We start from the raw sequence: 17001 nt of genomic DNA, 5'->3' as shown, positions 1-17001 counted from the left end.
ATGAATCGGATTGTAAAGTTAGGGATTCATAAACTTTCAGAATCTGAAATTGTTGAAGAAAATGAGTACATGTAAACATACAGATTTCTGTAAATGAAGAACACATTCTAGACAATTCTGTTCTTCATAGAGTCATTTTCAGAGATGTCCTCAGACATTTGGCTCCTACAAATGAAAAGCAATGACTTATGTGTAACTTATGTGTAATCTCAGCCATTTTTCCCAACAAGCTCAGTCTGGCCACAATTAGCCCTCTTACCTCACAAAGCCAGTCTCTCAACCTCCATTACCATGAACTGCTCTTTCAAGCCTGGCCAGTGAGAGACTCGCACAGGATCAGCACTGCGTGTTCCCTTGAAATAGCTGGGTTTTGGCATGTGAAGGCAGTCCTCGATAAGCACGCGGGGGACAGATGATGTGTTGGCTACATGGGCTTCACTGCTGCTCATGCTTCAATAGTACATCATAAATAAAATATGACACGGCCTTCCAATTGGGACTTGTATCATGCAAACACTTTCAGACCAGGGAATATTCCTGGTATATGAAGGATAGAATCTGAATGTGAGGTCATCATGACCTTATATTTTTTCCCTCAGGCTCTAAATCTGAGGAATATATTAAGACTTAAACACTAACTTGACCCTTTTTTAAATTAAATCCAGTTAATCCAGTAAACCCTTAATCCAGTAAAGTCTGACAAATTGTATATATATATATATATATATATATATATGTGTGTGTGTGTGTATATATTTATATATGGGGAGTGCGGTCCATATAAGATGCGAATGCTCTGCATACCCAAGCCATTTTTGGACTCACTAATTAGTATTAATAACAAATTACCAAATTCCCTTGTTTGAAGTGTACCATAAGGCTTACATGATAAACTTTTGGTGCTGTCATTTATTTATTTATTTGCACATTTTTGCTGTAATTGGTTTGCTGGCATATGAGAGATTTCATGCGCAGGGAAAGCTGTCCGCTGATCGCTCGCCCAAGCGTAAAAATCTGCTGTTTCTGCCAGATCTCGGTCAAGAAAATCACATTCTATTTGATACAAAACTAAATAAACTAAATCAAACGGAAAAAGTCATAACTGAAAACTTTTTTTGACATGACATACCACCCAGCATACCCGGTTAACGAAGTCACACACACACACTTATATACTGTATATATTTGACACATCTAGCTTTTATGGTAATTTATTGATCACAACAACATAAAAAATGATCACCTTTACAATATTTGAAACATTTTTTACTTACTGAATAATCAAAGTAACCTTTTAATTTAGCTTTGTAATAGTGGAAAATAAATGACATTACCTCAGACAGTCATGAAAATAAATGAAAAGTTTGATACATGTGGCTTTTCAGGGTTTCCCCTGAAACAGACCCTTTCTATAATGTTACATTTCTGATGGAAAGAATCTAGTCTTGCCTTACTTTGAAGGTTGAAAATCCTGTTTCAGTCAGAAATATCAGTCAGAATATCTTGTTTTATTTCATGGAAGTCAGATTGGTTATGAAATTCATTTCAAAATGCTCATATTTTATTGCAAGCAACATACATCCACAGCAACATACATCCTTGTTAAAATCCATAAAGCATTTGCTGCTCTACACCAAGCTGGTTATTCGTAGCACAGTGCACAAAACTGTAAATAGCTTAGAAGAATCTCATCATAAGGGCAATCTGTCACCTTGGCAGTGTTTTATATCAAATAGCCTGTATCTTTGGTATCCTTTTGTGTGGATAAGAGGCTCAGGTTTACCTTGCTCTGACTGTGTGTGAAGTGTTTAATGGCTTGCAAAAGCTCCCTTGCTGTTATTTACAGCTAAAGCTGTCTGTATCCATCTGAGCTGGCTGTTTCACCCGTCATGTGAGACCGCTCGGCTCTCGCTGTCTGTCACTGTAAATACTGCCCGCCACGAGAATGATACTCTTATTTGCATTCCCCAGCACGCTCACACATCGCTGTCACTTTAAAATGATTCAGAGTGAAGTTATGGGCTGGGGCAGCGTTGACCTGTCTTTGTGTTAGAGCAGAGCGCTATATTACTATCATTAAAAAATTATCAAAAACCATGTTATTGTTTTTAGGTTTTTTGGACATGTATTATTGTACTCTTACCATGGCATTACCATGAGAATCATGTAATGTTAATCAATATATATAAATAGTGGTATACAGTCAAACCAAAAATTATTCAGACACCATATATCATTTTTAGTGGGTGTGGGACACTAGTTCATTTATGTAAGTATGATAGCAAGGTGTCTGAATAAATTTTGGTTTGACTATATATATATGTCATAGTAAAAATTAAAGGAATACTATGGTATGGTCTATATAGGACCTTAAAGGGTTCCGTCAGGCACTTGATATGTAGAACATTTTAGGAGATCGTCATGGGATAATTTTATGGATTTTGTTTTAATTAATACATTTTGCTTTCTTTCTTTTTTTTTTACATTTTATAAATTAAGCAGCTTGTAAACATACTTTATCACTAGAAACATTTAAAATAACCTGAAAGTTTTATGCAATGATTTAAGAAATTTCTTTTTGGCATGATGGATGAGTCACAAACCCCAGGGTTCTATGTGTAACGATGCATGCAGGGAAGCTGAAGACAGAAGACTCAGGTTCTCACAAAACACTAATACGTTTAATTCTTACTAAAAACCAAGCAAGCAAACACATCTAAACATAACAGAGACTGGTCAAAGAGTGAAGGCAAGGGTGAGGCTTAAATAACAAACTGAACCGAGCTAATAAATGACACACAACTGAAACCAATGAACTAATAATGATGGTAACCATGGACACTGAACAAATGAACATGTGAAACTCAGGCTGAGTCCCAATTCGCCTACTTATACTACGACCTAAAAGTATGTACTTTTTTTGTGAAGAAAAAGTACATACTTTTGAGTGCGTAGCAAAAGAGTATGCACGTTCTGGGACATACTTCGATGACGTCATGCAACGTGAACGAGAACGTGGTTGCCTAGTTACGCACACCGCGACTGTTAACAAAACATTTTACATTTCATTCATGTCCAATATAACTTTTTTTCCACAATACATTTACAATGTGTTTTACCAAAATGAGGAGTGAAGCAGGGCGTCGTCGTAGATCAACCAAACGCAGGTCGTTTGTGAGGCGGCTGGTTCTGACGTTCATGTGCAATGTGTGTAACTTAACGAAAGCTACTTATTTTCTGAGTTAAAATATTTAAAGTTTATAGTATAACTATTGTTTAACGTATTTTATACTTAATTTTATACTTAAAAAGTATAAATACTCAAAAATACCCCGATGAAAATGAACCATGCTTTTACTATAGTAAAAGTGTAGTAACCATGTTTCTTTGATTGGACTGATAAAGTTAACATTTGTACAGCCACAGTATTACTACAAGTAAGTCAGTGTGGTAAAAGGTGTTTATTTTCATATGGGTTTATAGTAAGGTATAAATCTAAGACAGAAACATCAAAAGAAATACATAAAAAAAAGACACTTGCATGACACTGTACATTACTAGAGCCTTTTTATTTATTGTTTTGTAGCCTGATAACCCCAATGAGGCGCTCAGTATCTTCATCGGACCGTACTTTTTTGGCACAACATAAACCCATTAATATTACATTTGAATTCTTACACTTAAAAACTGAGGGCGCATCTCCGCTGCTGCATCCGGCTGCCATGTTTACATCACCACAAAGCTCCTCCCTCCCTCCCGCCCGCACGTTGTGGGCAATATTAGCCGTTAGAGTGTGCATTGATCTGCACTTCGAATTCTAACCGGAAATAGTAGACCATCCGGGTATCTTTGGAATACTCATTTCAACATACTTCGATTTGGAACGTACTAATTCTAGTTTCGTATACTATTTAGGACGGATAGTGTGCGAATTGGGACTCAGCATCAGACATGAACAAGACAGGGAAACAGATCAAAAACAAACATAACCCTGACACTATGTAGAACCACCCATTTTTATTTAATTTTTCTAAGAGTAATAAAATGTTTTATCATAATATATTATGGTAATACCACGGCATTCATTGAATCAAAGTGCAAAGTCCATGGTATTATCAACTGATAAGTCAGCGTGGTACCACAGCTTTTTGCAAAGAATGAGAGACTCATTAATGTTGTTATTGTAGTATTGTAGTTGTAGTCTTTTCTGTGCTTAGTTATTATTTGCTGGAAATAAAGCTGGATTTGAATCAGCTTCCTTTGCTGAGAGTCCCTGTGTGTCCATGACCATCTGTTCAGCTTTTTGCTTGGGAGTGGAGGAAATGACAGCGGTAGGCAACACCAGCACAAAAGGCTTTTCCTGAACATGAATCGTATGAATTAAATAAATTCAGTGGGTGGATGTTGTTGACCTTTAAAGTTTACCTTGCATAAAAATGAGATGTCAGGAAAAGAATTGAGCTGGTAGGCATTGCAGGGGCCCATAATGAATTTTATTTTATTTCATTTATTTCCATTTAAACAAGGCAGGCAGGCCAGTAATGCACTTTGAATGAAAATTATGATTATGCAGTTTCAGCTAAAGCTATCAGAGTAATTCTCAGCTAATAACTCATTTGCTCAGTGGGGAGATATTAAAGAGAACCTAATTCAGACGTTATTTGCAAGTCAAACATTTACGACCCATTTCATCTGGTGACTTTTCTCATGCTAAAAATGTGAATAAAGAATTTTTTTGTTTTTTTTAAATGAGTCAGACTTGTGATGCAGTAATGTGACAAGTGATAAATCCTATGGTGCCATTCCACTGTGATTGTTATTATGGTTATACTTTATTTCGATAGTCCACTTTAGACATTCTACTAACTATAAATAACTTTGCAACTACATGTCAACTAACTCTCATTAGAGTATTAGAAGACTGTTAGGTTATGATTCAGGCTAGTTGACATGTACTTGCAAAGTTACTTATAGTCAGTAGAATGTCTTTTAGGGAGAGCATCAAAATAAAGTGTTAGCAGATATTTAGCACTAAGCCTACTGATACTCTAATACTGACATGTTAGTTGACATGTACAGTAGTTGCAAAGTTACTTATAGTCAGTAGAATATACAATGTGTAGTAAAATCTATATATTTCATTCTACATCTTTTATTAGTCTATTAAAAAATGAAAGTGCCATTTTTGAAGAGTGTGCATGTGCAAATGTGCTCTAGCACCCCGCAACTAAATCTGCAAAGAAACAAAAAAAACTAAAATAGCGAATTAGCCCTCAAATGTCATGTTTGGTATTCACAGCAACAATTTGACTTTAATTTGATTTCAAAACAATGAATTAGCAGAAGTTATTACTCCATCCCTGGATGGTTGTCCATCACATGCTAACACAGCAATTCACACCTATAGAAATGTTAGTGTCTATTCCACCTATGACACCTCATCTGGAACCTCAAATATGTTCTGGCGTTTTCACTATCAATGACTGGTGTCGCACCTTGAAAGCAGTTTAGGATAGCAAAGCGAAAAGAAAAGAAGTTTTTCCAAGTGAAGTGTCGAGTCATTTCATGTGGAATACATTATTTTCAACGTGATGTTGATTGAAAACCAGTTCAAATAAGACAGCGGATATTTCATTCATACTTGCATGCTTTTATTTCTACTATATAAAATGCCTGTTTTTAAGCAAAGGGGCTCAGTGGAAAGTTTCTCCTCGAATGTGCTGTTTTGATTGAAGCTTGAGGGAGAGAGAGAGCTGCATAATCTTTGCTTTATTCCTGTGGGCCACAAGGGAAATAATTTACAGTTAGTTGTGCAACATCCCTGCAGCAATTCTATCCAAAATAATGAATTGATTTTTCTTGGAAAGCCATTGCGAAGCCAATGTGCTCTTTAATTGGCTTCAGCTTTTGAGATGTAATTGAAAGCATAGATTTATTTGCATGTGTCATCTAACAGGAAAACTTTTAAATTGGGAAGCTCATGAACAAGAGTATTTTAAAAGTTAATCCATTACCGTGGAGTGCTGAAACTGCCGTCACCCGAGAGGTTCGTACAAAGTGAATGAGAACCTCAATCCCATTTGAGTTTGTCAAATGACACTGTTGAACATGTACATCCTTTTCTTCAAGCTTCGTACATTTTACAGGATGTATTCTTCTCTTTTACTATTTTATTAACCGTTTTAAGATGTAGAATCATATCCTGGTTTAGCCTTGATTCCAGAAAAGATCTTTAAATGCTTCACAGCTAGTGGAATATTATGTAATTAAAATATTGCTTTATCTCTTGTAGAAATTACCGAAGATGCTCTTGCCATTTATTTTAATTCATTTTAGTAATTCAACTCATTACTTCTCATTCATGTCCTTGACGCAGCACACAAGATACAATTAACTAGAAAATGTAGGTCATAACACTGTTACGGCGCTTTCACCTGTCTGTATATTGAGTTATGTTCACTTCTTTTAATATTTTTAAAAAGCGAAACCACGACTATGCCAGGTTGAAGGGACAGTTCACCCTAAAATGAAAATTAAATCATAATTTACTCACCCTGTTGTTGTTCTAATGCCGTATGACCTTCTATCTTTTATGGACCACGAAAGGAGAGTAAAACAATTAAACAAATGTCCCGCTCACGCTCGTCAATATAATGGCAGTGAATAATGACCAGTATCAAGCTTTTTTTAAAAGACACAAAAGTATAACAGAATGATCCCATGGGACATGTTACGTATTCCAATAGGGTTTGGTGAAAAACAAACTGAAATTCATTATTTAATGACATTTTCTGGAGTGAAAGCGAATGCTTCATCATTTGTGTGAAGTACAATAAACTTCATAAAACTCATCAGTAAAGTTTTGGCCATCATTCGGACGGGGTCCGCTACAGCAGGCTTGTTCTAATTGTGGATTAAAGACCAAGGCCAACCCTATCGTATACCCCCAGAACACTTTGAATATACGGCACGTGTCACATGGGATCATTCTGTGATACTTTCATGCCTTTTTTTTTTTAAGAAGCTTGATGCTGGTCATTATTCTCTGCCATTATATTGACGATATTTTTTTATTCTCCTTTTGTGGTTCATAAAACAAAGAAGGGCATACAGCATTAGAACAACACCAGGGTGATTATGACTTAATTTTCATTTTAAGTTAATTTACCAAACATGACATTTGAGGGCTAATTCGATATTTTAGTTTTTTGTTTCTTTGCAGATTTAGTTGCGGGGTGCTAGAGCACATTTGCACATGCACACTCTTCAAAAATGGCACTTTCATTTTTTAATAGACTAATAAAAGATGTAGAATGAAATATATAGATTTTACTACACATTGTATATTCTACTGACTATAAGTAACTTTGCAACTACTGTACATGTCAACTAACATGTCAGTATTAGAGTATCAGTAGGCTTAGTGCTAAATATCTGCTAACACTTTATTTTGATGCTCTCCCTAAAAGACATTCTACTGACTATAAGTAACTTTGCAAGTACATGTCAACTAGCCTGAATCATAACCTAACAGTCTTCTAATACTCTAATGAGAGTTAGTTGACATGTAGTTGCAAAGTTATTTACAGTTAGTAGAATGTCTAAAGTGGACTATCGAAATAAAGTATAACCATAATAACAATCACAGTGGAATGGCACCGAAATTAATTTGACTAGCCCATATAAAAAGACTACAACTTTTAATGTAGAATATTAGTTAGGAGTCAAAACAATGAATCAAAAACTTTTTCAAAACACAAATATCAACAAATATGCATCTGGTTCTAACTGAACTGAAATGTGTGTGACCAGTATGGAACATGAATCAGTCTGTGTCTGTGGGTTAGACCCCAATGAGGGTATGATGAAAAAAAGTAGGCTAACTCTTTAGTTTAGGGTCTAATTCTCACTATTAACTAGTTTCATTGACATGCAGATGGCAGGGTTTTTTCATCACTGAGGTCCCGAATGTGAGATATGCTAGTTAGGGGGGTTCGGGGAAAAATTTGATTTCTCTAATCTACATATGTGCATTTTAAGATGTTTTGAAGGCCAAAAAAAATTGGATAACAATAGCTTTAAAACCATGTAAGTGGGCAGCTGATTATTTTTCTCTCCTCATCAGCATCACACTCCTATTCTCTTTGTTTTTCTCTTGCTCTGTCTCTTCCCCTCCTAAAGCTGAGCTTTGACTGATATAGGCTTTTCATTTTTGTCTGTCAGTGAAGAAAGTAAGCAAAAGGTCAACTGATAGGTTGATTTATGAATCATTTTCTCAGATGCGTTCATTTACTGAAAGCTACTAGGAAAGCTAACGTTAGGTAGCCTAACTAAGTTTATTAAATTCATTCACAATATGTACACATTCATTATTGATCTTATTCCTAATACAGGGCCGTAGACAGGGCTTTATAATCAAAGAGGTCCTACATTTAAGGTTATTAGGGGGTTCAAATTTTTTATGTCACTGATATGTCCATTTCAAGACGTTTGAAGGCCAAAAAAGGATAAGAAATAGCTTTAAAACCATGTCAGCGGGCAGTAGATGATAACTGTTACCTGCTCTCACTTCTTATCCATCACTCTTTCTTTTTCTCTCTTGCCCTGTCTCTTCCCCACCTAAAGCTGAACTTTTTTAATTTACTGAAGGCTACAAATTGTATATTAATTCTCAACATGTACACATTCATTATTAATCTTGTGATGATTCATTATAAAGCCTATGATGAAAACTGCTTTGTTACGTTAATGCTAATGTCCCCTCACAATGACAGTAAACTAATTATTAGTCACATTATAGGCCTATTTTCAGTTCAAAGTGGCGAAATTCGACAAAAGTATATTGATTTGCCTGATTATTTTTGTCATTCGTTTCACATTTACGACCAAAAAAAGCTGTCAAATATGAAATGTTTAGTTTAGCTACTTACATCTTATCTCGCACTTGACCGTAAACTGAAGCGAGTCGCTCTGCTCAAATTCGCGCTCAGCAGCTTCTTGTGAACATAAAGCCCGCCTACTTTGATTTGATTGGTCATCTCAAATATTCTGACATTGACGAGCACTACAGACCAATGAGACTCAGATGAACACACACACACACACACACACACACTGTCCTCTCTGTTTCTGACGTGCGCTCTGCTCGGCGTCGCTGCGGATTGAAGATGAAGAACGCGCTGAATCTGATTATAACAAGATTTAAGCGAACACTACTTCAGATAGCCCGTCGGGCAGGCCGGTTATGCATTTTGGTAGCCCGACTGGAAAACACAATAGCCCCGGGACGTCGGGCAGGCGATTTTGCGAGCCCTGTGAACTATCCCTCTAATAAACCCTGTTCAAATTAATACAGTATTAGCTTAATCAGATTTTGATAATATGGTCAATACATTTACATGACACATAATCGGAATACAACCAAATTTTGATTTCATGTTATGTAATGTGAGTTATGTGACTTCCAGAAAATAATGCTGAAAAATAACCAAATATTTACTTATTATTGATTGTTAAACTTACAGGACTTTCATAAAAACAAGAAATGCATCCCAATGCAGCATTTCAGTTATGATATATGATAAAAATAAAACTTTCTTAAATCAGACAAACTAAGCACATCATTTGAGTTAGATTAATGCCTTTTTGAGATGAATTGGCCTGTACTGGTTTTGTGGTTTATCCCCATTTGCACTCTTCCCACCCGGGCCGGATTGGCCATCAGGAGAATTCCCGGTGGGCGGCTCATAAATTGGACCAGCAGTGCCACTTAGAAATAAAGGCAGTTTTGCACAGGACTCGGAAAGCGCAAAGTCTATTTCTTTTTCAGTGAGAGAGCCACGGAAAGCGGCATTAAACTCCCGGGCTGAAAATGGGCCCTACTCCGGCCCTGCTTCCCAGCATGCACTGGGGCATAGATAATGAATATGGTTGCATTATTTGACTGTATGCCAGTTTTATCTACATTGTTATTGTTGATGGTGATGTTACCAGTAGTAACTTGAGTTGTCTTGTGATGTCAGGATGAATTTGTTTCTCTTTTCCAATGATGGTTGGTTGTAACCTTTGTTGTGATTCATGTAGCAAGTGTTGACATTTGTTTGTGGTGCGTTAAGATATTATGTGTGTGTGTTTTTTTTTTCTTCTTGAGAGTGTTTATATGATGTAGTGGGTGACTGCATTGTAGACATGTATTATACAATATTGAATTACTTGTTAACAATTTAGATTAGGGAACACTATTCACTATTAGCTAGTTGCTTTTTAGCATGCATATTACTAGCATATAGGTTGTTTATTAGTACTTTATAAAGCACATATTAATGCCTTATTCTGCATGACCATATTCTACACCCCTTAACCCTACTCCATATCTAAACATAACCACTACAGCAACCACCTTACTTACTATCAAATAAACAGTTTATTAAGAAAAATCCTAGTTAATAGTGAATATTTTCTCCCTAATCTAAAGTGTTACCAATTATTCTACAATAACCATGCTATTTAATTATCAAAAATACACATATTTTTAAGGTACACTGTGTAGGAATTTCTCCCATCTAGCAGTGAAATTGTATTTTGCATTCAAACCAATAGTGCTCTCTGGCGCCTCGCTTTTTCAAATGCGTGTTGCAACTACGGTAGCCATTATATACCAAGAAGCTATGACAACATGTCTTCCAATAGCACTTCATCGAGTTTAACTATACATGTTCTACTGTTATGCTGCCTATGTAATAAATTACACAACCAAGCAATGAAAAAAAGCTTGTAATTTAGACTGTAACAATGACTTACCTGTCAACTTCAGCGTCCCTTTCAAAGTCTTTCTCCTTCGTTAGCTCTTTCCACCTGGGAAAAGCTATCCCGATATTTCCCCTCGTTTTTTTTAATTCGCCAGTCACGTTTCCTTTTAAATAAAATGTTTAGCTTTTTGGCGATGAGGATTCCTTCTCCGGAATCTTCCGGAAAATTCCTTCTTCGGCTCAGCAGAAGTGTGATCCTGGATTATAAAGTACCGTGCAGTGCAGCCTTTCAAATTTGCCGGGGAAGTGACAAGCGCCTCTCACCATTTCAGTTGGTTTCAGTCACGTGACGCTGGCTCTGAGGTAGGCTAGTGCTTTTTGTCCCTCTCTGCTATTATAGTTTTTCAACATGGCGGAATGACATGGAAGCCTCCTTGGACTTACCCATCCAATGTAAATAAAGATAAGAAATTCTTCGCTTACGAGGATAAGTCAGATCATTGGCAGAGGTAATTTTACACCAATGAGGACATATTTATGAATAAAGACATTTATTTTAGCTAATAAAATACTTAAAAAACTACACAGTGTACCTGTAAATAAGTTGACTTGTTGCCTAAAACTGAGGGGTCACAATCCTGGGATGTGAGCTCTTCTGATTTCAGGTGTCTCGAGTTTCAAAACCAGTCGACTGGAATTTTTACTGTTTAGACATTTTGCTTTGAAAGAGGGAAGCTCATGGTTTTTAATTGAAAATAGATAGTGTTTTGTACTTTCATTAGCAGTGTAGCACTGACTCCGGGGCTTTCCTGAACAGTCAGATTTTTGGAGCAGTGAACTTCTGCTAACCTCCTGACTCATGCTCTCGCTTTTATTCTCTCTCTCTTCCATATTCAGGACACTGAGATTATCAACACGGCAGTTCTTACTGGCCGAACTGTGGCCATCCCTGTCAAGGTGGTTTCCATTGAGATAAATGGAGCCGTCACTGATGTGTCATCCTTTGTGCAGTGCAAGTCATTCAACGAGGACATCATCAAGGTACGTCACACCCACGTTGAGAGCTTTTGTGAACTAGGATGCCGTCTACTATTCTCATAATCAATTGTGGACAGCTTAAGAGACCATAAAATGACCATCAAAACCTCATTTAAACTGAGTTTATATATGGTCCTGTGGCCACTGCTTTTGTGATCCCCTAGAGGGATCGATGCCTTTCCAGTCTTAGACAGTACATCAAAAGTGTTCAGCGCTCTACAGAACAACATCTCCCACTGAACAGCCGCAGACATCACACACTTGACCTGTGTTTAATGCTTTTAAATGAATAGTCTCCTAGAAAGCAGTGCACCAAAGCTATTTGTATTATGGCAAGACACTGCAGGCAAGCCATTCCTTTTTTCAGCCACTGGTTAATTTTGAGCTTTTAGGCTATTTTGCATCCAAAACTTGTCTTACAATACACATTTGAGTTTTTATTGTGTCACACTTTATCTATTTGCATCTGTAGATTTTAATCACAGTACATATCTTTACAGTCTTTTTCTCAAAATACTGTTCTTTCTCATGCACTGAGCAAGTAGCACTTACATATCAAACCTTCCAGTTTTATTAGGTTTTTACAGAGGGGTTTGTTCATATAACAATTTTTTTTTTTTTTGGCTTTTGACTGTAATGTATGACTTTTAGGGCCAGATTTACTAAACAGGTCAAATTAGCATTAACATCAAAAGAGTAAATCTGGCCCTTAGAGTGCTAAAAAAGGAAACCATTTTAAATTACCAAAGATAACATTATCCATTAGATTACAGTAACCTACAGTAGGAGGCCTTTGGGTCAAAAAAGTTTGAGTTCTGGTTGAATCTGGTTCTTGGATTAAGTTCCGTCTCAATTCAACCGCTAAGGTTGTGTATTTGAGTCAATGAATGAATTTATTTCTCTTTATTTGCACAAGGGGGCAGTTGGTTCCACCTGAGGGCTTGTAAATACAGGACGAAAACATTTTGCAGTGTCCTTTGCTGAAGGAAACAATCATTTCAACAATATTCACCATCTGTTCCATAGCACGACAAAATCTGAAAGGAAAAATCCAATTCGACTATAAACCGTATCAAAAATGTAGCGAAATAATAATATGCCTTGGAGTGTCATCTGTCCGCCAAGATTGGGATCCATAAGTCATCCGAGAGGGGCTGTGAGGGCATCCGTTGTTTATCTGTTTTAAGATTCAGAATAGCCTTGTGTGCTGCGGTGCCCGGGCAGAGCATTAGCTCTGCTGTTATTGAGTTGGTTTGCTTGGCCGCCCGGGCTATTGAACTTTGGAGGCTAATTCAAGATGAGCCCTTCAAGCTGAGACAACATGAGTCCTGACAGTTCAATAAAATGCTCTGTGCAGTGGCAAAAAAAAAGCGTCATACAGAAGGCAAAGGTTACAGGGCCCACTAACATCTTTGTTGCTTATCTTATTCAAAAGGTAGTCACGAGTATGTATTGTAACACGGTTTATTTGCCTAGAGCCAAAGCTTTTACTTCTGCACAGGAACACCAGAACAGATGATTACATGTAGAGCTGTGAGAATGACATTTTATGCTACATGCATGGAAATGACTTTTAATATCATGTTTGCCGTAGGTTCTGTATACAGGCTGGTAATAAAATAAGACCAGTGAGGTGTATCTTTTTTAATTTGTGCACACATTTGAATGGTATAGTTATTTGTTGGTGTTTTTGTTTGTGCGTGTAATGAACATCTACATTGCTTTGTGTGTCATATCTGAGTGTTGAATGATGAGACCCTGTGGGGCTTTGTGTTTGGGAGCAGGAATCTGTGAACAGTCTCTCCCAGCTGATCTCTCAAAGCTCAGCTAGTCACACAGGCCATCTGAGAACACACGTTCCCATTCCGTTCTGCTACTTAGCCGGAATCCTCACTGCACACATTCCCAACACAGCAAACACGCACATTTAGACATGAATCACCACATATATGAGTCACACACCTTGATTCCGGTGCAATGACTGAATAATATGTATAATAATAGCAAATGTCATGTGATTATCTTCGGCCTTTAAAGATGATGTATTTTGTTATTTTAAATGTTAAAATACTTTCTCCTATCCCAGGCTAATTGTAAAGCATAAATATTATGAAATGGATAGTTTCAGTACTGATTGGTCAATACAGAATTCCAGTTGTACTACAAAATATGCAAAATAGTAACCACTTTGAGTCATGTTCATCATATCATATATGGTGGAAGTATGTAATAAAATTATTTTATTTTATATAGATAACTGCTACAATAAAATATAATACTATTTTGGCTAAAATAAACTAACACAATCATTTAATTGCTACGTAAGTGATATCTAAGTGAATTTTGATATCACAACATTTTGAGATTTGCAAGATTACATTTAACAGTGTTTATTTTTTCTTTAAGTGAGTGTTGACAGCAAAATAAATCTAAATGTAAAAAAAAAAAATCCAATATTAAAAATCCAATATCGGTCAGTACCAATATATTGTGCATCTCTAATTTATTTTTTAGTACAACTCACTTTTGCAGTGACTATATTCACAATATAGCTTGGCCTCTAGAATGTTATTGCATAAATTTAGCAGAGCTGGAACGCTGAATTGACCAATCAGCATTCAGGACTTGAACTCTCTATTTGATACCAGTATTTTAAATGTGAAACCATTCTGTTTCTGTAGAGGCTACCTGTCATATTAAATCAAATCATCAGTTTCTGCTTCAAGCTGTTGGCAGTAAGTTCGTCTTTAACCATGTATAGTCGGCCTTCGCATGATACCATCAACACAGATAAAAGTGCATCTGCTAAACTGTGTGACGGCAGCCTGGATGGTGGAGGGTTACAGGAGGTGTTTGTTGGATTAAACACAGCTGGCGGGTGTGTGGAGCTGGAGGCCTCTCGATGGGTGGCACTATCCTGACCTCGCCCCTGCCACTCCTCTGGAACCACGCAAGATGCCAGGGTAGATTAGTGACTCCGTGAAACTCTGACTGCTGGCTGGCACGTAAAAAGTACTTTCAGCCGGCCCCTGCTGGCGAGTGACGCCCACAGTCCTTAACTGCTTTTGACTTAAAAATTATCCATCCAAGTTTATTAGAAGCCCCAGGAGCAAGTGGGTCAAGACTGAGCTCACATCAAGAGAAGTGGCACAGCAGGAACATATTCGCGAGACTATAGAGTGCAGTGGGAACCAGACAGGACTTGAGCAACACTGCAAAACTACTGCTGCTTTTGTTGTGTGCCACCCACCCATGCTATTGATAGTAACAATAGTGACAATTTTGATTGGGCTTACTAGTGTTAAGATTACTATTAAACAATAGTTCAACCACAAAAAATTAAATTCTGTCATCAGTTTTTCACCCTCATGTCATTCACGTTTATTCTCTCTTACAAGGAAATATTTTGAGGAATATCCAAGCAGTTTGAAGGTGTAATATGTGTAATTTTCTCTAGCAGTGCCAAATGGCATTTCAAATATAATGACTTTCCTATACATTCCACCTATATACCATTGGTCGACAGAACACATGGTACCGCCCTGAACTTTCGCCATTGGTCGAGCTATCATTGTGGAGTCTGGCTGATTGGGATGCAAACAGAGCAATATTCGGATACCGCCACATAGTGTTTTTGACTTAAAGGGAAAAAATTAAATTCTGTCTTCATTTACTCACGCTCAAGTTGTACCAAACCTGTATGAATTTCTTTCTTATGCTGAACAAAAATGTCGGTAAGGGCTCCATTGACTTCCATTGTATAATTTTTTTTTCATGCTATGGAAGTCAGTGGGGCCCATCAACTGTTTGGTTACCCATATTCTTCAAAATATCTTCTTTTGTGCTTTAATATTAATTAATATTGGGTGAACTATCCCTTTAAAATGATTTACTTATAGTTAAGTCTCAAAATAGATTTTACCAGCATTTTATTGATAAGAATTGAGTGTAGATACGATTGATCTTGGTGGAATGGTTGCTGCAAGGTAAAGTAAGGAGATCCCCATAGCAGATCTAGACAGGTGGTGCTGGGGAGGAGGAAGGCTAAAGAAAATGATCTAGCACACTGTACTGAGCTGGAGCAGTTTGGGATGGGAACAAATAAGGTTGTGTAGATAAGAAAAAGAAATTGATTGGCTCTGCAGCTGGCTTGAAAGAATAAATAAAGCTACTTGGAAGAGTTTAACGACTGACCTATGCATCTGTACTACATGGAATAGGAGAAAATATCATCAACTCTAATAAAAATAATGGGTTCTTTTTTCTTTTTTTTTGTGAGGTTTCTCTCATCTAGATTTAGGCCAAGCAAGGAAATGTTTCATTTGCACATGAAAAGCGCTCTCTGTACCTCCTGTGCTGTTATCCTCTCTGCTCTATCACCATATGTCAGTTTTTTGTGTTTTTTTCAGCAGTATTATTCATAGTTTTTCTCACTGAATAACAGTCCCTTTAAAAAAGAAATGAAGTGGGCAAGCAGAGTTTCCCCGCAGATTCTCCTAAAGACTACTATTGAGAGAGCCATCTCCTCTGATCAATTCCCCGTATTGATGGTATGGATAAGAGAGGGAGCTGTCTAGCGGTCCTACATATTTTATTACTCAGATATCCCCCACTATGATGAATCTCCAGTCTTGGATGGACTGCAGCTCCCGACCTCCATTTGAGGGAGATTAGGTTCTGATTACAGTGTCAGCTGCCTTAGACCCCTAGATAAATCATAGATGGGACCCCAAAGCAAAGCTTCAGCTATCTATTACAGTAAATAATGTATTATTAAAGACTGCTGACTGTACATATGAAATGTGTTGGCAGACCAGAAGGAATAACAAGGGGAGGGGGGGCTATTCTTTTAGTTCTCTTTGGTAACCCTTTGGGTGCGTTAATGAAATTTCAACAACTTGGACATTTAAAAAATGTGTGTGTTGTGTGTTCATTGGTGTGTCTGTTCGTGTGCTCAGAAAAAAGGCAGAATGCAGTGAACAACAACTGCTGCTTCGAAAAAAGAAAGAAAAAAACAATGCCTCAGGAAAAAAGCTGTCAGACCCAGTTCCTATGGGGTGTTATTTTAGGAAACATGTTTCAAGTAAAAAGACCTCTTTTGCAATTTAAAAATACTTTTGAAAGGATTATTTTCATGGTTTACTTGATGCTGTTCAGAGTGACTCAGAATGACACTTTAACCCTTTCTGGTGTTAATTGGTTTGAAACTACGCCT

General features: G+C 37.1%; 1 protein-coding gene across 2 annotated transcripts in view; it reads left to right on the top strand.

The window, feature by feature from the left end:
- tmem132e (transmembrane protein 132E) overlaps nt 1-17001 on the top strand; it is a 354664-nt gene that overhangs the window by 319576 nt on the left and 18087 nt on the right. For both annotated transcript variants that reach the window (XM_084414634.1, XM_084414633.1), the window contains exon 5: nt 11646-11789. In XM_084414634.1, the coding sequence (XP_084270760.1) occupies nt 11646-11789 (144 nt within the window). The remainder of the gene's footprint in view (nt 1-11645; nt 11790-17001) is intronic.

Source organism: Rutilus rutilus (genome assembly GCF_951802725.1).
Source record: "Rutilus rutilus genome assembly, chromosome: 7".
In the NCBI taxonomy this organism is placed as follows: Eukaryota; Metazoa; Chordata; class Actinopteri; order Cypriniformes; family Leuciscidae; genus Rutilus; species Rutilus rutilus.
The sequence above is the reverse complement of the archived record's forward strand: the minus strand, read 5'-3'. Positions and strand labels throughout refer to the sequence as shown.